Genomic DNA, 24,080 nt, shown 5'->3' on the forward strand with positions numbered 1-24,080 from the left:
ATCACAGATTTCTTGCAGAAAAAATCCTTGACAATAAAAATAATAAGAATTTAAAAAATAAATTAAAACAAAAGAAATATAAATAGAAATATAAAGAAGAAATTAAAAAATAATCAGCTTGTAATTACACCATGTAATTACAACAATTCATAGCCCCCCTGAGAATTGAAGAGTGTAACTACCCCTGCCAATTACACCAAATTACCTGTTGACCAAATAATTACATGACCAATCAAACATGTCAGACAGTGTAATTACACCCAATTATACCAAATTTAATTATCAGAGTGACTTTCCAAACATACCCTTAAATTTTATGAAAAAATACTAATAAATCCTTGGTGAGATAGGGTGAAACAGAGAGATGGAGAAGAAAGAGATAATTTTTTTTCAATGTTTAATTTTTTTACAAAATAAATAAATAAATAAAAATTGCTAAAAAGGCTTAATAACCTGTAATATTAGGTCAATATTACCTGATGACATAGGAAAATAATATACTTACAATGCATTAAAATTAAACTTTATTTAAGTTTGTGAGTTTGAATATCCAAGCCAGAAAAAGGATGAAAACTCTTAGAAAAGAGTGAAAAATAAAATAAAAAACTCATGTCAATAAGTAGCAAATTGTTCTCTACGCAACGCTACAGGGTGCTTTTACTTTTTATTTCCCCCCCTTTTCTCTTCCAAGTCCACATGTTTCTTTCCCCTGTCCTACAGCGACGGGCGAAGCCAAAAATATCAAACAAACTCAGTAACTCCTCTGAATTAAATTCCAACACCAGTCCACCCACTTTGTCTTCTTCTCTTTGCTATATTCGGCTTCTTCTTCTTCTTCCCGTTCGGTTCACTTGGACGAAGAGATCAAAAATCAAGTTTCTTGCAACTTTCTAACCCCTTTTCTTGCTCTAATACTTGCCTCTTCACTTGATCAGAGGTATGATGATTCGCCGAGAGACTTATATAGAACTCTCAAGGTCTTTAATTTCACATTTTTCATATCAATTGTTTGGTTTTGCATAAAATTGCAAATTATTTGGGGGGTTTGATTGAATTTGTGATGCAGCTTTCTATTATCTCAAAGTCTTGTTGATTTTTGAAATTAGCACTTCACTTTATCTATTGATATCAGGAATGAGGAATTTAATCGTATGGATTATTTCATGTTGCCCTTTTGAATATTCAGGTTTGCCAGCGGTTGACTATAATTTTTATAGTGCTTATTGGATCAATTTTTTTTTTTAGTTTAGTTTCATTTTACTTTTCAAGAATTCTTTAATTGTGTTCTTGGTAGCTCGCTTAAACCCTGCAAGAATTCTTCAATTGTGTTCTTGGTAGCTCGCTTAAACTCTGCAAGAATTCTTCAATTGTGTTCTTGGTAGCTCGAAGAATTCTTCAATTGTGTTCATGATAGCTCGCTTAAACTCTGCAAGAATTCTTCAATTGTGTTCTTGGTAGCTATCTTAACCTCTGCAAGAATTCTTCAATTGTGTTCTTGGTAGCTCGCTTAAACTCTTTGTTTAGAATCTATTCAGAGAAATTGTTGTTTCTCTCATTCAGAGTTCTCTGCGATAAAATAAGTTAACTCCCTCTGATATCCAATTTGTTTCTCACTTTCACTTCTTAGTTTAATTTGACAAATTTTGAGTGCTAAAACGTTGTTTGTTAATCATTTGAAAATTAATTGTAGATATTTGTAAGCTTATAAAAAGTACTCTAATTTTTTTTTAATTAATCATATCAAAAACACATTAGGATATCAATCAATCCATCAATTTTGTGTCAGTTCTAAATAAGAGAGGTTGACTTGTATCCATTTTCAAAGATTCATCGTGTAAAACTATTTTTACACCCTCAACCTACTACATCGTTGCCTTTAACTAGTTCCAGACCTGCTATGCTTGGGTACATAGTGGATTTAAAATGACAAATTATAGTCTTAAAATATTAACTCAAGGATCATTTTGGTTTACTATCGGGAAGCAAAATGTGACGAACAGTTTGGGGCAGAATAAGTAGCCAAGTGTTGTCGTATGCGCTTCCGGAGTATCTCCAATTTTCTGAACTCAAGCTGAAAAGTGAGATGCTAAGTACCGTTGTTGCTATATCTTGTAAAATGCATTACTCTTATTACACGCGCACACACACAGATGTGCATTTTCTCTTTTGCTTTGATTTCATCAAAAGCTTCTTTGAGACCTCATTTTCTCATGATCAGTATCATTTCAAGAAATGGTACTTTTACCTGATATCTGCAGAAATTATTTTTTTGTTTAAAGCATTCCAAACAAATACAAAAATTGAAACTTTTTCTTTGCGAATGAAATTCTCTTGCAGGTGATGCCTATTCCTCCTAAAAGATGTTCTGGGGGCCATAGATTACTGTAATATATCGATTGCAGTTTTAAATTCCTTATTTGCATCTTAATTTCCAGAATTTTCCAGGTATTTGATGGCCCAGGCCCAGGATACTCTTGCCAGTGCCGATTCACCGCGAAGAAGGTCTGGTCTATTAAGAGATCAAGTTCAATTGGTTAAAAGAAGTGCTTCTGCTCGTTATGAGATAGCCCCAATTCAAGATCATCTATCATTTGAGAAGGGTTTCTTTATAGTACTCCGTGCATGCCAGTTGTTGGTTCAGAAGAATGAAGGAATTGTACTGGTGGGGGTCGCTGGTCCTTCAGGAGCCGGAAAGTCTGTATTCACAGAAAAGATCCTGAATGTTATGCCTAGTATTGCTATCATAAACATGGACAACTACAATGAGCCCAGTCGTATCGTTGATGGAAACTTCGATGGTAGTCTTGTTTTCGGTCTTTTTAAATTCTAATAGGTTATTACATGACATAATTTTGTTGATGTCTATGAGTTATTCTTGTAGTGACCTTCTGTAGTAATTTTTTTATTATATGAGATGTTTTTTTATTATTCTTTTAGTTGCCCCAAGGCTTTGGTCTAGTGGTGAGAATGCAACACGTGATGTGTGGGTTAAGACGTACATCACGGGTACAAATCCTGCCACAAGCGGTATTTAAGTGGAGAAGATAGAGGGGTGGAACTATTATGTACCACGTTCCAATCTGTGCACTACTGACCCTTTGGAGATTTCTCGGTTTATCAAAAAAAAAGAAGTTTCAGAACTAGTAGTTTTAACACTTCTCAAACTTCATCTTAATCTAAATATATATGTATATGCATATGAAATATGAAGACATCATCGGACCAAGACTTTATATGATTTCCTGCAGTACTTATGTTTTGGTCTGCAACATTGTGGGTGATATCTCCTGACTCTAGATTGTATTTTTTAATTTATGAATCTCTTAAAAGTCAAATCATAATAAGAATATTCAGGCTGCATTTAGGCCATGTTGCTAATCAGCGATAAACTAAGGCATTATGTTTTGTGTCTATTACTTGTTCTTGGTTAATGTGATAATGAATGATAAGAGTAAAATATTAACAAGGACTACTACTTTCACAGCTAAAGCATGACCACTGTTAGTATATGACAAAAAAGAACAATGCAAAGTCTTCTTGAATTAATGAATAAATATTGGGTGCTAGCCAGTTTCTCAATTTGCAGATCTCTTTGCTCCTTTCTTTCAAGGATTCTGATAGATTTGTACAGCTGTCACCTCTCCTTAATTTTGTTTTTCAGATAATTCTCTTTTAGGTAATGACTGTTCATGAGTCTAAATCTCTCTGGAATTTATGGATGCTGAGTTTGGGAACCAATCATCACATATATTTTGCTTAAAGTTTCAGAATTTGTCCCATCAGTGAAATTGTGTCAGTGTATGCAACTTCAATGCTTTTGAAGTAAAATAAACAGATGAGACTCTTGGTTTAACTGTTTTCAGCTGATGGAAGGTTAAGCAATAGAGTTTTAAAATCCTCGATTATAAACAACTTTTGAAAAATCTTGATGTATAGCTGCCTCTGTATCAGGCGCACTGAAGGCCTTGTGCATAAGGTGTTACTGTAGAATGCCACAAGGTTCATTAAGAAAACAATGCACTTTTCTTCTTGAATTGAAAACTTAGAATTGATATCTACCTTGTATTTTGAATGTGTGTTTCTGCTATAAAGAATAAACAAAGTACTTTGATTGAATGTTCTTATATTTTGAGATATAAATCTCAGTATGTGATCCTGTGGAAATGGTTAGGCCATATTTTACTGTTTTGGATCATGTCAGCATAGTCGCATTTTTTGTTGCTTTAGTTTCTAATTGTGTCTTTTGGGCCCATCGTATGCTATGCTGTGACTAATACAATTAAGATGAAGATTTGCAGTAACATCTATGTGCTGGTAATTTTGAAACAGATCCACGCTTGACCGACTATGAGACACTGCTCGAGAATATACATGGGCTGAAAGCGGGGAAGCCTGTTCAAGTTCCTATATACGATTTTAAATCTAGCTCTCGCGTGGGTTATAAGTCAGTTTTCATTCTTCTTCTCTTCATTTCTGCTATCTGATTGTTTACTTTTCTTGAGAACACACTGCCTTTTTTTGTTCCTTGGTACTAGGATTGTTTCTTCTTTTTCTTCTATGTTCCTTGGAGTTCACGGCAGAGGATTGAAGAAAAATACTTGTTGTGCAGGGAGAGGGGGTCTCAATGGTGGGATTTACCATATTCTTAAAAAGTACTTGTACTGCTCATTAACCACTTTTGATATTTAAAAGATACTAAGACCTCAGTTTTCTTTCAGTGGTATGTGTGTAACATTTGATTGAAGCCCAAGAATGACATTGCATGTCATCCTTAATCTGACCGATATGCAATATCTTTTTGTGCGAAGTTTTGCGAACCATTTGTCGGATTTATTTTGGTGGAGAGGACAGACAGTTGTGATTACCCAACATACCACACCCACCGGCGCCCTGGTCCATCTGGCGCTTAATTACATTCATGACCTGATTCATACAGAGTTCGTGTATACATAGATAGTTCTTAATAAAGGATCAACAAGAAGAATATAAAGAGTTAGTAGTATACGTGAACAGAGTAAAAGAAATATAAGAAGAAAATGGTGTAAAGAAAAGGAGGAGGGGGGGCGGGACCTGTCAAATCAAAATACAATTAAGGGCTTCACGCAGCAGACATTCATGGAAGAAAATCTGAATTCCTATTAAATACTTTGTTTCCTTACTTGCCTATGTAAAACGCACACCTACTTCTGTCTGATCCCATAATTCTTTTGGACCATTGATTTCACAGGACACTTGAACCTCCAAGCTCTCGAATTGTTATAATTGAAGGGATATATGCTTTGAGCGAAAAATTGAGGCCATTGCTAGATCTCCGTGTGTCTGTCACTGGTGGAGTGCACTTTGACTTAGTGAAACGGGTTCTTAGGGACATCCACCGTGCTGGACAAGAGCCCGAGGAGATAATCCAACAAATCTCGGAAACGGTTCCGTCTCTGTTATTTTCAAATATATCTAATTCAAATTTCTTTATACATTTTCAACAACCAAGTACAATGATCTTTATGGCATTCTTCCAACAGGTGTATCCTATGTACAAAGCCTTTATCGAGCCTGATCTAAAGACAGCTCATATCAAAATTATCAACAAGTTTAACCCATTCGCTGGATTTCAGAACCCCACATATGTTCTAAAGGTTAACATTTTGACCTTTCTCTCTACGTTCCATTTATATTGTGACTATGCAAGCACAACTTTTGGGACTGATGAGTCTAAATATATTTTACAGTCAACAAAAGCTGTGAATGTAGACCAGATCAAGGCTGTGTTTCCAAATGAACACAAGGAAATTACAGAGGAAACTTATGATATATATCTCCTACCTCCTGGTGAAGATCCTGAAGCTTGCCAATCATATTTGAGGATGAGGAACAAGGATGGAAAATACACTCTTATGTTTGAGGTGACAAATAAGTTCCTTGTCTATATGCTGAACATATCAGTCAGTAATAGTTGGGCTACTTGTCACCTAGTTTTATCATTTTCAGATGGTAAACTTGCTTGATATTGGTTAAGCTACTTAGATCCTTCGTATCTTCTATTTGATTGCAATGCATCTATACCGCTAATGAGTACCAAGAATACTGTCAGCATGTACTGCCGGTCATTGGCTGTATGCTGAATGAACTAACATCTAAAATTTTAGGATCTACTGGGTATAGAGCTTGCTAGAAAGAAATATGGCCTTGAGGTGTCCCGTATGATACAGCAGAAGAAATGTAGCAATCAATCTAATACAAGTTAACTCTTTTTTTAGTAGAACCCTGCTGTTCTGTCATAGCTATCTGGACACTAAACCATAGAACAGTCTATCGTGTGACTAACTTCATTTTTGAAAATTTTCGACTTATCATAATCAAATTTCTCTCCATCTTGATCTATTTGCATTCTTGTCTTCCCCTGGAAGAGCATTCCTGCGCCTTGTCTCTGTTTCCTAGTTTGGGTGCAATTTTGGTATCTATTGAATTTCTAAAAGCTTTACTGTGAGGAATGTCAAGATATAGTAATCTTGACACTAATAACCTTGTATCTTCTGATGATTTTCATGTATTTCTTTCAGGAGTGGGTTACAGATAGTCCCTTCATTATATCACCAAGAATCACCTTTGAGGTCAGTGTACGACTTCTTGGTGGGTTGATGGCATTAGGATATTCAATTGCAACCATTTTGAAAAGGAGCAGCCACATTTTTTCCGATGACAAGGTTTGTGTGAAAACAGATTGGTTGGAGCAACTCAATCGTCGATATGTTCAGGTATGACAGTCACAAATTACTAAATCGCTCTCATCTCATCTTACTATAATTTCTTTTAAATATTTGAATCATTATTTGCAAAGAAGAATTTCTTTTGTATTTCTATCTGTCTCTTGTTTTGAGAATTTGGGTTAATTTTATTTCATCTGGAATTCAGGTAAAGATATGTGTCGTAGACTTCCTAAAGAATCTCTTTAAGGCTGTTCCTAGCCAAGTCTTAGACTTAGAATGTGGCTAAGGCTGTGGGTAATTGAATGTTTTGTGAGGCTTGTGCATGGCACAATCGGCTAACCTGCCATTTTATTAATCTACTGGAGCAACTTTGATTTTTGGGGTTGAGACAAATGTAAGGATTATACTTCGGAGAAATATCCAGTAGAGATGCAATGCTTTGCGCATCACAATCATTGAAGTGTTTACTTAAAGGGGGAACTCCCTAAAATCTCAGTTGAAGAAGTTTAACAAATACTAACGAAGTAAATTTTTGTATGGAGCTATTTTCTGATGAATATGGGAGTTCATTTTTAAGTTTCCCTTCTGCTGAAGACCCAAGGAACAAAGAGAAGTCTGTTAGAATGAGTTTCCTGAGTTTCCTCTTTCTCAATTCTGGCATCGTTTAGCCTGAGGAGCTAATTACTATTATTATTTGTGTTTTCTTCCTTATGAAGGTGCAAGGAAAAGATCGCTTACATGTAAAATATGTTGCCGACTCTCTGGGTTTGGATGGTTCGTATATTCCTCGCACTTACATCGAACAAATTCAGCTGGAGAAGCTTTTAAACGATGTTATGGTATGATAAATTTTAATTAAATACCAAATTTTCCGTTGTTCCTGGTTCTCAGTATTACAGTCCATGCAGGCATTGCCAGATGATCTGAAGACAAAGCTGAGCATAGACGATGATTTGGTCTCAAGCCCTAGAGAAGCTTTATCCCGAGCCTCGGCAGATAGGAGAACAAAGTTTCTTAATCGGTAGGTCATAGGCTAAATTGTTATCTGCTGCTCAAAGTATTTTATATGCACCATTACTTGGATGTTTTTACTTTTTACAATCATCACCTACTTATTTCTGCATAAGTCATGCACCGGAAAAGCATCATCTGTTCGCCTGTAACTATTCCCAGTGGTATTCCTCATTCATACTCAACACAACGAGAAAAACACCTGTCCAAGCTGACAAAACTTGCGGTTAATACTAGAAGATATGATGGTAGAACCCCTGATTCTCCAGCGCCAGTGGCTAATCAGGTAATTATTCGGAGCAATAGGTTGAGTTTTTTGTTAGAATTTAATGTCTCCACAATTTTGGCGACATATTAAAGTTGTATTTGGTGCGTGAACTGATTTCCATTTTTTTTCTCAGTTCGGTGTTAATTTCTCTTAGAAAATGTTTTGCCTACTTGGGTGCATTTGTTTGACATAAATTGCACAACTTTAGCTCTAATATAATATTTTACTCCAAGAAAAGGAAAAGAGCTTTATCCACTGTCTTGCATCATTTTCTGAACACCATTTTTTTTTTAATCAAGTAAAAGGTTTCATTGATAATAACAAGGCCAACTTAGCCGTATACAAGTGATATACCAATTCTGAACACCATTAATTGATTCTTAATTGTACTTATTGACTCTCAAGATTGTTATCACCCTTTCATGCTCATTCCTCTTAGCCACTACCACCATGAACTCATAACCACGCCCTTGACCACAGTTACAGGCTATCAAATCTTTTGGTAATTGGAATATTCCCTTATATTAGAATATGGTGTAACTCAAACCAACTAACCTGTGGAATGATTTACGTTTGCCTGGATGTTTGATGATAGAATCCTGCTGAAAGTTTGTTCAGCAGAATGAAATGAGTCCTTCATGTAGGAGTTAAGAAAACAAACACTTGGATCTCATCATTTGCAAAATAAGTTGACTTTATAACTTTGAAAAAGCAAGTCAAATTATGATAAACTGGCAACCTTGGGATCGGTGACTGGAAATTCCTGCTAAAACTGATGGATCCCTTTTTAATCATGCAGAACAGCAAGAGTCCTTTTTTTTTTTAATGATTTACAGTTGTTCATATAGATGTACAAAAAGCATATTTGCTTTGTTTAATCAATAGAAAATTGAGAAGAGACTTTTATTTAAGTCTTATAAATCTTTTAATTGTTCATACACCCTACCCTTGAAAGATTGCGTAACATCTCACTGATCGGGCTCTCTTGTGCCAAAATGAACGGGGCTTAATGATCTGCCGAAGCTGTGGGATGTCAAAATACATCGGCAAGGATATTTGAATTCCTTGTCCACTCTTTCCAGTATTTTCCAAAAAACAGCAATTAGGAATAGGGAATATATATCAAAAAAAGTTAGGAATCATTTCTTCATGGAGATCAAATTCGTATCATCCTAGTCGAGAAACACATTGCTTCAGCTCTCGAGTCATGGAGATATTCAAGAGAGAATAATAACCAAGGGAACAAACAAAATTGTACCGACATTGTTTATCAATAAAATTATTTTTCTTCATTTTTTTAAAAAAAAGGATCCATTCATTTTTGCTAAAAAAGATAGTTTGTTTCATCGATATGGAAAACTTGGTCCTGCAATCTTTTTGAGAACTTGGGTTCTGGAGTCTTTACCAGCAAAGAGAGTGGTAAATAATGTTAATGTGCACGGGAATACTCTAAATACAATGAGTTACATGGTTGGAGCCAAATATTCTACTTTTTGTATGTTGTATGTTAGCTTCCAATTTAGCAAGAATAAGAAATTAGAAACGTGAATGGTGTTCTGTTTATTCCTACATATCTGTCCAGCATAACATGTATGCTGTTTTTCCTTTTCTGATTTCCTGCTTAATTTCATCATTTCTTATACATCAGAAGAGAAGTCAATTTACTACCAGTACCTCCCAATACTGCTGAACTGTTTATAATATAATTAATGTCTCAATCTTACATCTGCCTTTTTGTTCATTTTCTCTCTCAATCACTCAAGAATTGCCTTTTTTCAGGGAGTTGTTTCTCAACTTACAGAACAGATTTCCACGCTGAGTGAGCGAATGGATGAGTTCACAACTCGGATTGAAGAGCTAAACTCAAAAATATCTGCCAATAAAGTTTCTGCTAGCCAACAAAATTTGGCAGTGCAGACTGAGTCTTGCAATGGGTCTGGACCCACTTCTCTTTTTGTGGCTGGGTTAGGCAATGGCTCGTTGGCTGGTTCTCTTTTACCTCATTCATCATCGTCTTCCCAACTGGCAAGAGAGTCTTCTCTAATGGAAGAGGTATTCTACGATCATCTCGTGCTCATCTTTTGCATTAAGTAGAGACAAAAAGGAGGCATGGCGGGTAGTTTGATATACTCTCTATCCCAATAGTTGTCCAATTTTTGCCTTTTGAGTCAATATGACCAATTTTTAGGGTGAATTCGGTTATTGCATAATTCGTCCATTTGAAAATAATTATTTTATCTCACAAAGAGTAATTGATGTAAAATGTAAATGCATTAACCTCGCTGGGAATGGAAACATAAAAGAACACTAATGAGTCCATGATGTTTTCTTTGATCTATCACGTTCACACTGTTCCCCAGTTCAATAGAAAATTTCAATTGATTTACCAATCTAGGCAACACAAAGCATCATTAAAGACTAAAGAGGAAACAAATGGAAAAACTGACTTAATAATACAAGAACTCCATAACCATTCTTTTTGTGGTCTAAAGCATCAGATAAATAGACAACTAAAGACTACAACAATTGACTTAATAACAAAGACCAGAATTGACCATATTAAAAGACTCGATAGCTAGTAAAGTTTCCTCCAAGCACAACTCTAAATTCAAGAACCTCAATTACCACCTCGGTGATAATTATGAGTTCAAGAACTCTCCTCTTCTTCTAGCTCAGAGGACAACATTTAAATCAAACTTGAATAGCTTGGTCGGTACTTTCAATTGCATCGTTAATATTTATTCTAATGCTTTTACCTTCTCATTTACTTGAGTCGAGGGTCTATCGGAAACATCCTCTCTATCTTCACAAGGTAGGGGTAAGGTTGCGTACACACCACCCTCCCCAAATCCCACTTGTGGAATTACATTGGGTATGTTGTTGTTGTTGCTGTTGTTGTAGTACTTGAGACTGCATTGGATGTTAATAACTTTTGCTTCCAAGTACAAAAAAATTTCTCTAAAAACAACCATGGTCCAAGTTCAACACAGTGTCAAGAAGATTGAGAAATTGATTAGATAGTTATGCTTCTGATGCCAACATAATTTTTAGCAGGTACTTCTCATTGGGAGATCACAGCGTCAGATCATGCACCAAATAGATAATCTGAGCAATATCGTCCGTGAGCTCAACGGATCTCGCCTAGGCAGAACAGATAGGACCGAAGGAATGGCTGAAGTTGTTGAATCATTTGGTGTTCCTCTGCTTCTAACTCTTGCAATTGGCGGTGTAGGTATCCTGTTGTTCAGGACCTTGTCTCAAAAATAACTGGTTCAGCTAACACTACTGAAACTGTGAACTAGAGGACTCTTGTACATATTCAGAGAAAATTTTAACAGTGTAAATGCATATGTTTTTAGCCTCGTTATCTTTAACAATAAATACATGAAGAGGATGAAATAGCAGTCTCTTGGAGATGGAGAGTATATTTCATGTTGGATGGTTAGTGTAAAGGTATAGTGTAACGGTATCCTTTTTTAGGTTGCTTGTCCAATTGTATAACTAGACCTTGTACTCAAGAATAGCTCATGCATTTTTATTTGCATATTTTAATTATTAATTATTAATTTAACAGACTGACTACAGGGTTAGATAATAATAATAATTATGATAGTAGTAGTCAAATGATTTTAGGTCTTTTGTTGAGACATCCTCATTTTGATTTCTTTTAAAACATTGAGTGATCTTTCATTCCTTATGCCTCGTAACTTAAACATCGTGATTGGATGGTAATGTAGATAAATAGCAGATGTTTAAACATCGTCTTCCAGAATGAAGCAGAGCGGACATGGTGCAGCTATCTAACAGAATTAGGTGCAGGGCAATAAAAGTGAAACCCTCAATATCATAATTCTGTTCATCAAAACAAGGAGGAAGTTGTTTCGCGAATTTCTGATACAACTTGATCATAATCTTCTTTCAGTTTCTCTTGATCTTCCTGCCCAAGTTCCCCCTTAGTAGGCTTTGTCAATACCAAAACGCAGCAAGTTGGCCTCTTGGTGGCTCCAGCACTTGCTAGATCCTGAAAACACAGTTTATCATAACCGCGAAAGAAACTGGCAGAAAAACATCACAAGAATGTAATAATATCGTGTGTTTGAGATAAAAGCTTGACAAGATTCAGCTTACTTCTTTTGAGGGAACATAAATGTATGGTATATCAGCTTCCTCACATAGGAGTGGAACGTGGGTAATGACATCTATAGGAGAAATGTTTCCAGCTATAACACACAATCTGTAATTCCCAAAAGACAAATGATGTTCATAAGCTTGTACATGATGTGTTAAATCACAAATATGCAGTTTAACATCAAGGTACGATATAGCATGTAGACAAGTTCGTGTCACAAATATTTCAAGGTAGAAAATTTACCATTGAGCCAAATTAGCAAGCTGTGGAATTTGCTTGTACAAGTGCTTATGGGCTATGCTATAGAGCAGCTAATAAGGTACTGATGCTGTACAACTTAACCCCCCATCCCCACCCTCACAAAAGGATACTGAGTGGCAATGAAAGAATCAGTGTTGGTTCTTTATAGACAGTTAGATATTGATTTGATTGCTTCAATTAAGAAATCTGGAATAACTAAAAGGCCTAAATTTTTCACATGAGCTATTCTGATTTTAAAAATTTAAAAACCAACTAAATTAATTTAGGTTTTTTATTTTAAACAATAAATTATCCAAACCGAACCGTGAATCCCTAAGGTTAGAAGTAGTTGTCTATCCATTTTAAAGTCCATTCTAAAGCATGAGGCTTGATCTAATCCTATAGGACTATGATACATGTAAACAGACTGAGGACAATCATCAAGAAATACTCAATTTTCAGTTTTCAATATGCTCGCCAGAAGAAGTACCACTTCGGTGGTTAATGAGATGAGTCTCTCCTTATATGGTTTTGGATGTAGCTCAAGTAAGATTTGAGATCCATTTCTTTACTGGTTCTATATGCCACAATGTACATGAATTCGTGTCTAAAAGAGGCATTCCAAAACAAGAAAGCCTACTACTCTCTGTGTCCCAACTACTCCCCATTTATGTGGTTAATACCATTCGAATTTCGAGAGTTAAACAGTTTAAGTTTGGCTATGAAAAAAAAGTGGACTGACCCTTTATGACCGCGTCGAATACTTTTCACTACCTCTTTAACTCCTCTCTTCAAGCATTTATGTTCCGTTGCTGAAAACAGAACAATGGTGTGATTAAACAAATATTAATATAACAGAACAAAAAGAGTTAAAAAAAAAAACTTAGTTCCCAGAAGTTTATTGATACCTCGCCTGACGAGCTTGAAGGTTCGTTTGCTGAGTTTCTTTCCAGCGAGAGGTTTAGCAATAGGGGCTATAGCCAATAACTTCTTTCTCTCCTTCTCTTTCTGTGCCGTTTTCTCTACTTCGCTATCACTACCACCCATCTCTCTATTGAAGCAAAAGAAGGGCGTCGCCGTAGGGTTTGTCGAAATGGGAACTCAATAAACTACTAGGGTTAAAAGGACCAAGTTTTCAGCCTCCACCAAGAAAAACTTTAAGTTGGGCCTTTATGGGTCAATAAGGAGTGCTTTTGAATCTTCGGCTCAGTTTAACAAATTCTTTAAGAAATGGCATATGTTGCTTATTACACCAGTTGCTACTAGACATCGACCAGGAAATGGGAATCATTTATTTTATAGATTCAGGAGCTATATTCCGAACTGGGTTAGTCGTTCTAATACTTTTCTCATGTCAATTAAGCCTGCAGATAATATTTCGTTGAAGTTAGCAAAAATGAGAATAATCGAAGATGAAGTTGAAAAAAAAGTATTTGAAAGTTAACTTATGTTTGAACGTGATTCTACTTTTTTTTTATAGGAAATTTGACAATTGAAGTTCAAAATTGTCAAATACTGGACAAACCAGGGTAAATAAGGTAAAAGGGACCTTTGAGAGTGAAATAAAGGATAGGGGATTTGTATTTTTTTTTTATTTTTTTTATTATAAATATTTAATTAGATGTTAATTATGAAGAGATGAGTTGAATTAGAATATTTAAAAGTTTAGGATAAAAATTAAAAGATTAAAAACTTTTAATAAAACCCTAATTTTCATTCATTTACTCCGCTTTTTTAAATTTATGTTCTCTATTTCCCTTTTCTCTTCTCTTTTCTTTACTCCATTTTTTAAAACTTTGTTCTTCATTTTCCTCTTCTCTTCTCTTCTCTTCTCTTTTCTTCATTTTTTTAAACGCTCTTGTTTCTTTTTCTTTCATCTTCTTCTTTCTTAACTTCTTTACTTTTTTTCTTCTCCGTTTTTCCCTTTCTTTTTAAACTTTTTGTGTTTTCATCTTCTTTTTCGGATGTTGTCATTCTCATTTTTTTCTTCACTCCGATTTGATTGTGAAAATTATATTAAAAATTTGATGAAAAGAGAAGAGAACAGAAGAGAGGATATGTTGTAAATGTTTATATAAACATGAGTTGTTCAAGCAACCAAGAAGATATTTAAACAACCAAAAGTTGTTTAGTTCAAACAACCAGAAGATATTTAAATAACCCTAAATTGTTTAGTTCAAACAACAGAAGTTGTTTAAACAACCAAAAATTATTTAAACAACCAAAAGTTGTTTAGTTCAAACAATCAGAAGATATTTAAACAACTCTAAGTTGTTTAGTTCAAACAACCAGAAGTTGTTTAAACAACCAAAAATTATTTAAACAACCAAAAGTTGTTTAGTTCAAACAATCAGAAGATATTTAAACAATCCTAAGTTGTTTAGTTCAAACAACCAGAAGTTGTTTAAACAATCAAAAGTTGTTTAGTTCAAACAACCAGAAGATATGTGTTTTTTACAACCCTCTTATATGTTGGACCCATTTGTAAATAGCAAAACTTTGGGGTATATAAAAATATTCTTTTTTAAATTAGCATAACTCATTAATACCTAATTATACTAGAGTCCCTTTTACCCAATTTTTAAAACTTGTGTCCTATATCCTCAAATAGATAACTCAAAAGTCTCTTTTAATTAAAATCCCCTTTTTAGAAGAATAAGCTTTATGATAAAGAGTATCATGTAATATCTTACTCTATATATTAAATAAAAATGCTGCAGAATTTTTTTACAACATCACGATTGTACTATCTGCAAGTGATCTATACACCTTATTGCGATTCACATATGCTAGATACTTATTTTCTTATGAAAAACAACCTCTTTACCTCAGAGAGATAAGGTAATCTGTGTACTCTCTATTTTGTCCAAATCTCACTTTATGGAATTTCACTGAGTATGTTGTTGTTATATATGCCAGATCCTATTAATATCCTTAAATCTTTTTGATGAGAGAACTCAAAATCATTCCATTTGGACTGCAAAAGAAGAATGGTGAGGTGCGGGAGGAATCATAGATTAACAAAAGCAATTTTGTGCTATAACTTGTATATTTTCTCATGTAATAGCATTCCATTTAATTATAATATATGCATAACATTAAATTTTCTTTTTATTATGAAGTATAGGCTAATGAATTTTATGGAATTAAAGTCCATGTGAAATTTGGACTAACTCTTAAATTCAAGAACTATCAAGCTCAAATCAAAATAAATTGTTTAATGGTGTTCCAAAATATGAGCCTATTTTACTAGCCCAAGGTCCAAATAGCTATCTTAAGCCTATTCTCATCGCGTCATGTCATATGAATGAGTCAATACGATCAACCAAGTGGCAAGATATGTGGCATGGCAAGTCAAATCACACGATCTATGCTTTTTAACTTGGCCTCATTTCATATTTATGCCCTCCAACTTTGAGTGTGCACAAGTAGGCACTTAAACTTATATAAAATTGAATAAGTAGATACGCATGTCCTACACGGCACAATGCACGTAGGACACAAAATTGTCTTGTAGGATGCCATGTAGGACGAATATGTCTATTTGTTCAAGTTTTAAATAACTAAAATGTCTATTTTTGTATTAGTAAAGTTAGAAGTTATCGATGTCAGCTGAAGTCAAGTCAAGAATCATATTTATGTATTACATATGACATGTTCTGGCCAATTAGATTAGAGCTTATCACCGGATCATTATGATTGATTGGTATTTAATAATTAAATAAAATAGACCAATTAAATCAATCGAAAGAGTTCACCTACATACAACTATTACTTTATACAACTATAAATAGAGATTTTCATAATATTAGAAAGAGACACGAAAAAGCGCATTTGCACACTACAAGAGAAAGCTCTTTTAAGATTTTTATATTCGAAGCATTCAAGAACTGAAACCGAAAGTCAAGAACAAACAAATCTAAAATTGTTCAATTCTTCTCTCAAGTCATATTATACACACATTAATGTAGGCAAATGCCTTTACTATTGATTAAACAACTATAGTGTTGTTGATATTACAAGATTACAAATTATAATTAAAAAATAAAATGAAGAAAATAAATTCACTTTTTGGCTGAGGCGCGGATATCTCGCTCTATTTAAGGAGATTCAAGCCCATTGCAGTAAAAAAAATTACCGGTTCAGCAGTAGTCCTCTTGACTTGTCCCCTCTAGGATACAATAGCCTTATCACAAAATGTAACTCAACAAATTCTGAATAAGAGTTGAGTTTAAAGCTCCACAAATAAGAACACCTCCCTTCAACTTATAAGAACTCTTTTTTTTTTAACAAACTTAATGCACTTAATCTTATCTTATCTTTTATTCAAAACAAAGAAGACCTCTCTATTTATAGGAGAGGAAATCATTCAAAGATGAAAAAATAATGAAATTTCATTATTATCATTTAGTGCACCATTATGATTTAATGCACCACTTATTAGTGATAATTAGGTTAAAAATACATAATGAAATGAATAATCTTGCACTAACTAAAGATGATAATGAAAGACATTTTTATGCACTAAAGAGAGAATTATAACATATGCCACTTATGCAAATTAATATCACTCAATATTGATATTAAAATGCTAAAACTAACCTATAGTTTTTTTGTTTTTTTTTTTAAATCTTTTTTACTTTAGAATGATTTTAAATTATAATTTCGTTATATTATTCCATGTGTCAATATGCTAATCCTATGGTAGATACTATAGGATTAGTTACCTATTTTTGGCACGTTTCACTTATTAGAGGATGTAGTTGAAGTGAGTTATACATCTAGCTCTTACGATTTTATTTAAATTTCCTTTTGATGATAAGGGAAATTCGTAACTGCTATTCTTTAGATACGTACAAGGTAAAAATTCCACTTTTATGCAATAGCTCGTAAATCAGACAATTTAGGTAAAGCTCAACCCAGAAGGCAAACTTCTTGCTTTTGCTACCAAGGAGTTTCGGACTTGAGACCTCCAACATTATGGAAGACTATTTTCCTCATATATAAACCTACACCAAACCTATAACATTTCCTTTTCTTTGTGTAGTATAATGAAGGACCATATATACATTAGGTAGCAGTGCGACGTAAATATTACTCTCATTATTTTTTAAGATGTGGAAGTTTGATTAATATGAGTTAGTGTAAAGAATTATTTGTACTACCAAGTTACCTAAAGAATATCTACAAGACAAGTTACCTGTAATAATAGATAAAAATAATCTGATGATGTAGAATTTTTACACTAATGATATACAACAACAACAATAACCCAGTGAAATCCCACAACGTGGGGTCTGGGGAGGGTTAAATGTACGCAGACCTTACTCCTACCAAAGTAGGACAACTGTTTTCGAGAGACCCTCGGCTCAAAAGAAGCATAAAAAGAGGTCAGATAAGGCTAAGAAGTTCAAAGCGATATGGGAAAGCAAAAATAACGAATAACGCAAATAACGAAAGCGGCACAGATTAAATAGAGTAATCAGAGTACAGAAAGAAATAGAGAGATAACTTAAATTCGATTAATATTTGATAGTACTTGTAAGTTCCCGCCAGCGAATATCCCTCTAGCTCCCTTTCATGACCACTCTAAAAGAGGAAGAAGCTAGTAAATAAGCAGCTCTGTTGGATCCGTGATAGATCAAACAAATTACATATATATGAATTCGATTGTGTTAAAAAGTGGATTTTAAAATGTATATCTAACTCCATCTATACTTGTTTTTCACGCATATATAGGGTTTTACCCCAAAGCTCACTTGATTCTATCGAACCTGCAAACTCATTATAAGAATCACCACTGTTATGTAAATTTAATTGGGTTATACTGACCATCAATATTTTTAAAAAAATTTAATAAGGTATTAGAAGAGTCATCCTTATTTCATGATATTCCCAACATTGAGCCCTCATCTTATATTATTCACGCTCCAATTAACCAAATCTGAATTGGGGGTGGGGGGCGAGTTAGATTGTCTCACATTGTTTCACCTCAGGTCTATTTTCTTAACATTAACATGGTAGGGGTGGTGGACAATTGGTAGTATAAGTATCAACAGATCATTATTTTATTGATTACACCAACTTGGAAACAATCTCAATTACGAAAACAATATTCCTTCTCCAGATTTGGATATTGCTATATGTTTCCTCCAGTGTTGCTCACTGTCAATTCCCAGCACTTAGGAAGCTCCAACTTCCATTACGAGTCGTTGGCCCTGAATCTGTTGCTTTCGATAAAAAAGGTGACGGACCTTACACTGGTGTTGCAGATGGCAGAATAATCAAATATCAAGGTCCAAAACTTGGCTTCACTGATTTTGCTATAACATCACCAAATAGGTAACTAAGAGCACGTTTGGATTGGCTTTAAGTTGGTCAAAACCAACTTAAAACTCCTTTTCAGCTTTTGGACGTGTTTGCGTTTTTAAAGTCAATTAAAATTGAAAAGTTAGGATTCCTAACTTTTTTTTTCTAAGTGCTTTAAGTCATTTTCTTTGACCATGGAAATTACTTTTATATCCCTTATATTTTAACTAAATTTCCAAACTACCCTTTTTATTCTTTTAACCCTAAAATTCACATAATTTTCCTCATTTAAGCACTTTTATCCAAACACTCAACTGCTTATTTATAAAAATAACTTTCAGCACTTTAAAGTTTTAAAAGCACTTCATACATAAAAGTTACTTTTTTTAAGCCCATCCGGGCTCTAAATTCAATTTCTAAGTTTGAGTTTTATTTTTCTTGTCCTTATATTATGTACTTTTAGGACCAATAAAAGATGTGATGGCACAAATGACCTAAAATCACAACGAATATGTGGGAACCCGTTGGGCCTTGAGTTTTACGACAAAACTGGAGACCTCTACACAGTTGATGCATATTATGGACTTTTGGTGGTTGGACCAACCAGAGTACTTGAAGCTTTTGGCCAAAAACATTCTTAAACTATACCCCAAATTTAAATTACATCCTTAAAATATATTTTTTGACAGAAAATATCCTCCAAGTATTTGAAAGTTAACAATTTTCATCCTTCAGTTAGATACTATCAAAAAATTAAAGGATCCTACAAAAACATGTGCAATTCATGTGAACAAAAAGTTTTTCTGCATAATTCGTTACCTTCTATAAAAAGCTCTTGAAAAAAAAAGAATATTAAAAATTGTGAACACCATTACTTGCTGAAACAAAAAATGTTAGGAAAACGTGAGGATACATGATTTGCTCTTCTTCTCGATTACCAAAGGAAAAAAGCTGGAGCTTAATTATCTTTACCTTTTTTAAAGTCAAATTGTAGTTAGATCAATAATTTTTCAGTGCAATCTGATATTAAGGTGATCAAAATTCTATTTATGTCTCGCATTCGAGTTTTTAATCAAAATTCTGATTATGTCTCCATTTGAGTTTCATTCTCCATTATTAGAAGTGGAAGTCTCCTACAAACATCGCTTAAGCAGATTCAGTTGAGAAGAAACATATTTCAACTGATAATTTTTTAATATTAAATCACATGAAAAATAAATGAAAAAAACTGTGAATTAAAAGATTTTGCATAATACTAAACTCAATTGCCCCAAAAGTTCATGATAATATTTTTGGCATATTTTAGAATAATAAATACAAATGGGTGACTTGATTTTTGTAGGATCTGTTAGTTTTCTGAAAAATTCTAACAGAAGGATGAAAATTGTTAAATTTTAAATACTTGGAAGATGTTTTCTGCTAAGAATAATATTTTAAGAGTGTAATCTAAGCTTGGGGTATAGTTTAAGGATGATTTTGGCCAAAAACTCGGAGGACTTGCTACACAGCTTGTTACTAGCTTTGAGGGTACTCGTGTTGGCTTTCTCGATGCACTAAACATTGACCAGAAAACCGGAGTCATTTATTTTGTAGATGCAGGAGCAATATTCCGAATTGGGTTAGTCCCTCTAAAAATTATTTTGCAAAAAGTACATTTAATATGCAAAAAGAGGTAAACTAACTGAATTTTAAACTACTTGGCAGTGACAGGACTACAATAGCTGAAAGTGGAGATACATCAGGGAGATTGTTCAAGTATGATATAGCAACAAAACAGGTCACATTATTGCTAAGAGGACTTTCAGGGCCAGTAGGATTGTCACTCAGCAAAGATAGTTCATATGTCTTGATCACGGAATATATAGCTCAAAGAACTCGGAGGTTTTGGCTCAAAGGTCCAAAAGCAAATTCATCCGATGTTTTCAGAAAGGTTGAAGGAATTCCAGATAACATAAGGACTGCGTTGGGGGACTTTGGGGTGGCTATTGCCAACACGAAACAAAATACTACATATTCGATAGGACAAAGGATCAATCAGTTGGGAAAGATTGTGGAAACACGTAATTTCACAGCTCAATATAATGATACTCCTCTTGGCCTTACTTTAGTTCAAGAATATAAAGGCAAGCTTTATATTGGGTCTTTAGACCAGAACTTCATTGGTGTTTACAGAGCATTTGTCCAGAACGTCATTGGAGTTTACACAGTTTGATGTCTTTCGCTTCTCAATAATAAGCTTTATGATACTACCTACACCAAATAAAAATGATGCAGATACAGCTTATCATCTGTGCTATGTGCACAGTGATCTTGAATTTATAAAAGTAATTTCTTACTATTAACACTATGCATTTTCCATGTAATATCAATTCCCAGTTGGTTAATGTATACAGAATTTTAATTTTACTTTCAACCGTGAGTATTTGACATTTCTACTCGCCTATTGGAATATGAACCACACTTTTTGGCTGGTCTAGCTTGAATCATATTGATGAAAAAACTACGGTTATTTGAAACCAAAGAAAATAATATACACAATTATTGGAGGCATCTGCTGGACTATTGATGAGACAACTACCGTATTTTTTAAATAAACTTTAAAATGTTTTGGTGCCATGAATGATTTGAAATACTATAACAATTCATCTCATCTAGTTTAGATTTTGAAATGGATCAGCAGGGAAATAGGATTAATTACTTAATTTGAGCAAGTTTCATCACTTACTAGACTGTATAGCTGAAGCTAGCTAAATATACAGCTAGCTCTTTCTTGGTGACCACAAAGATTTGACATTGAAATTTTCTTTTAAGACCCCCCCCCTCCCAACCCACACCCTCCAATGTCTACTCGAAAAGAGAGGGACGCTAGTAAATCAGAGGCTCTGGATCAGTGGCAGATTAAGAATTTTGATATGATTTCTTAGTTAAAATCCTGAATTTGGAAATGTATACGTAACTGTCTATATTTGTTTTTTTACACATATATAGGTTTTCACTCCATAACACTTTATATGTCAATCAGCAAACTCATTGTAAGAGTTGTTATTGTTGTGTTAGATTGTCTCATATTGGTTGAGGGAAGTACTTGTCTCCTTATATGATCTTGGACAAACATCGAACGAACTTTTGATATAGTTGAGTTAGACCCATGATCTTTTTTTTTATAAATATCAGAGAGGTAGACTTATCCCTAATTCTTGACTTATTCAATGTTGAGCCGTAATCTAATCAAATCTGGGAGGGGAGGGAGGGGGAAAGGGTGTTAGGCTCAACTATTGAGATTGAATTAGACCCAATCTATTTTCTTTAACAAGCTAGGGGCGGTGGGCAATTGCTAGTATAAGTATCAACAGCATATCATTTTACTGGGTACACCAGAAAGATGGAAACAATCTCAATTAAAAAAACAGTATTGTTGGTCCAGATTTGGATCATGCTAAATGTTTCTCCTAGTGTTGCTCGCTGTCGATTTCCAGCATTTAGCAAGCTCCAACTTCCATCACGAACCATAGGCCCTGAGGCTCTGCTTTCGATTGAAAAGGTGACGGACCTTACACAGGTATTGCAGATGGCAGAGTAGTCAAATATCAAGGTCTAAAAGTTGGCTTCACTGATTTTGCTGTTAAATCACCAAATAGATAAATTTTTCATATTGAAAAAGAGTAAACTCCCCCTTCATCTACTTCATACTCAAAGTTTGATATTCTTTTGTTTTCTTCATACTGTTCCTCTTCAGGACCAAGGAGAGATGTGATGGAAAAAATGGCCCAGAATTACAACAAATATGTGGACGACCATTTGGCCTTGGATTTTACAACACTGGTGACCTCTACATAACTGATGCATATTATGGACTCGTGGTGGTTAGACCAAGCGGAGGGCTTGTTACAAGTGTTACTAGCTTTGAGGGCAGGCATTTTGCCTTTCTCGATGGACTAGACATCGATCAAAATAACGGAGCAATTTATTTCGTAGATTCAGGAGCTATATTCCAAACTGGATTAGTCGCATAAAAACTTATCTTATGTCCAATTTAATTTTTCCAGTATTACTTTGAATATTCTTAAGAAAGAGGGGTTACTAAATCAAAATAACTTGAAAACTTTTGGCAGCAACAGGACTAGAATAGTTGAAAGCGGAGATACATCAGGGAGATTGTTCAAGTATGATATCGTAACAAAACAGGTCACATTATTGCTAAGTGGACTTTCAGGGCCAGCTGGGGTGGCACTCAGCAAAGATAATTCATATGTCTTGATCACAGATTATATTGCTCAAAGAATTCAGAGGTTTTGGCTCAAAGGCGCAAAAGCAAATTCATCAGATGTTTTCACAAATGTTGATGGAAATCCAGATAACATTAAGAGGACCATGAAACAACCTACTACATTTTCAGTAGGACAAAGGATCAGTCAATTCAGAGAAGTCGTGGAAAGTTTGTAATTTCACAGCTCAATATAATAGTTCTAGTGGGATAACTGAAATTCAAGAATATAATGGCAGACTTTATGTTGGGTCTGTAGACCAGAACTTCATTGGTGTTTTTAGAGTTTGATGTCTTCTATCGTTCAAGAATAAGCTTTATGATATAAAGCATTTACTATCTACTCTAAATAAAAAGGTTGTAGACCTTACTTAAAGCATAACAATTGTACTACCTGGACAGTGATCTTGAACTTACAAAAGAAATTGTGGACTATTCCAACAATGCATTTTCATGTAATGTCAATTTCCAGTTAGTTAATGTACACAAAATTTTAATTTACTCATCAATTACCCAGATAACTTTGGATAATTTTAGCCGTCTATTGGAGTACGAACCACACTTGGTAGCAGGTCTAGTTTGAATTATCGACAAGGGTCAGTGACTTGTTTTACCATTACTATTGGACTACTGATAGGACTAAGAACCAAACATCATCAATCTCATCCAGAGTTTTTTAGGATGATAAATGATTTTTGAAGTAACAACTTTCTTTGTACTATTATTTTGCCTACCTTTGAACAAATTTCCATCCTCTCAAGAGCCTATGAACTTAGTGTTCCATATCCTCACTCCCTCTTTTTAATTGACCAATAAAAAAGTAAAAAAGAACAGGTGGAAGCTTGAAATGGTTTATTTTCAAACAGGTCCTTCGGAATATTAGTTATTCCTCTCTCTTTGTTCTAATTGCAATTTCCTAAGGTTTGTTTACATTTATTTTCCTTCTTTTTGAACCGGTACTCTTTACATGATATAGTCATATGCTTCCCCTTTAAGAAAGAAAAATGCATCGGCAATAATGGCCTTAATACACAAACCAATATGTGGAGGACCCCGAGCCTTCAATTTCACCACCTAATTAGTGACCTATAAATGGATGATATCAGTCATGGCCTCATGGTTGTTGTTGATAGATGAGCCCAAGTATAGACAGCG

The 24,080-nt window shown here is 34.3% G+C and overlaps 3 protein-coding genes and 1 pseudogene across 5 annotated transcripts; 3 read left to right on the top strand and 1 right to left on the bottom strand.

Annotated features, from left to right (window-relative positions):
* The first annotated feature begins 644 nt into the window (after positions 1–644).
* LOC129893753 (inorganic pyrophosphatase TTM1) lies at positions 645–11,554 on the top strand. Of its 3 annotated transcripts, none has more exons than XM_055969136.1 (12): positions 645–937; positions 2,436–2,798; positions 4,330–4,444; positions 5,228–5,423; positions 5,520–5,633; positions 5,727–5,900; positions 6,558–6,752; positions 7,421–7,543; positions 7,613–7,725; positions 7,878–8,001; positions 9,763–10,035; positions 11,035–11,554. In XM_055969136.1, the coding sequence occupies exons 2-12, from the start codon at positions 2,453–2,455 to the stop codon at positions 11,248–11,250; spliced, it is 1,989 nt and encodes a 662-aa protein (XP_055825111.1). In that variant the 5' UTR covers positions 645–937; positions 2,436–2,452; the 3' UTR covers positions 11,251–11,554. The 3 variants fall into 3 exon arrangements, with proteins under 3 accessions (XP_055825111.1, XP_055825110.1, XP_055825112.1); XM_055969135.1 differs by having other exon boundaries at positions 648–937; positions 2,446–2,798; XM_055969137.1 differs by having other exon boundaries at positions 652–937; positions 2,446–2,798; positions 11,038–11,554.
* Positions 11,555–11,687: 133 nt separating this feature from the next.
* LOC129893754 (H/ACA ribonucleoprotein complex subunit 2-like protein) lies at positions 11,688–13,617 on the bottom strand. Its single transcript, XM_055969138.1, has 4 exons — positions 13,261–13,617; positions 13,095–13,164; positions 12,112–12,217; positions 11,688–12,004 (listed from the first exon to the last, which is right to left on the bottom strand). The coding sequence occupies exons 1-4, from the start codon at positions 13,397–13,399 to the stop codon at positions 11,843–11,845; spliced, it is 477 nt and encodes a 158-aa protein (XP_055825113.1). The 5' UTR covers positions 13,400–13,617; the 3' UTR covers positions 11,688–11,842.
* Positions 13,618–17,932: 4,315 nt separating this feature from the next.
* Positions 17,933–21,030, top strand: LOC129893980 (protein STRICTOSIDINE SYNTHASE-LIKE 11-like). The gene is made up of 5 exons (XM_055969451.1): positions 17,933–17,960; positions 18,412–18,694; positions 19,125–19,269; positions 20,131–20,279; positions 20,366–21,030. The coding sequence occupies exons 1-5, from the start codon at positions 17,933–17,935 to the stop codon at positions 20,871–20,873; spliced, it is 1,113 nt and encodes a 370-aa protein (XP_055825426.1). The 3' UTR covers positions 20,874–21,030.
* A 939-nt stretch (positions 21,031–21,969) lies between these two features.
* LOC129893755 (protein STRICTOSIDINE SYNTHASE-LIKE 11-like) lies at positions 21,970–23,216 on the top strand (annotated as a pseudogene).
* The last annotated feature ends 864 nt before the right edge of the window (positions 23,217–24,080 follow it).

The sequence above is a fragment of the Solanum dulcamara genome, chromosome 7, assembly GCF_947179165.1.
Source record: "Solanum dulcamara chromosome 7, daSolDulc1.2, whole genome shotgun sequence".
NCBI classification, from domain to species: Eukaryota; Viridiplantae; Streptophyta; class Magnoliopsida; order Solanales; family Solanaceae; genus Solanum; species Solanum dulcamara.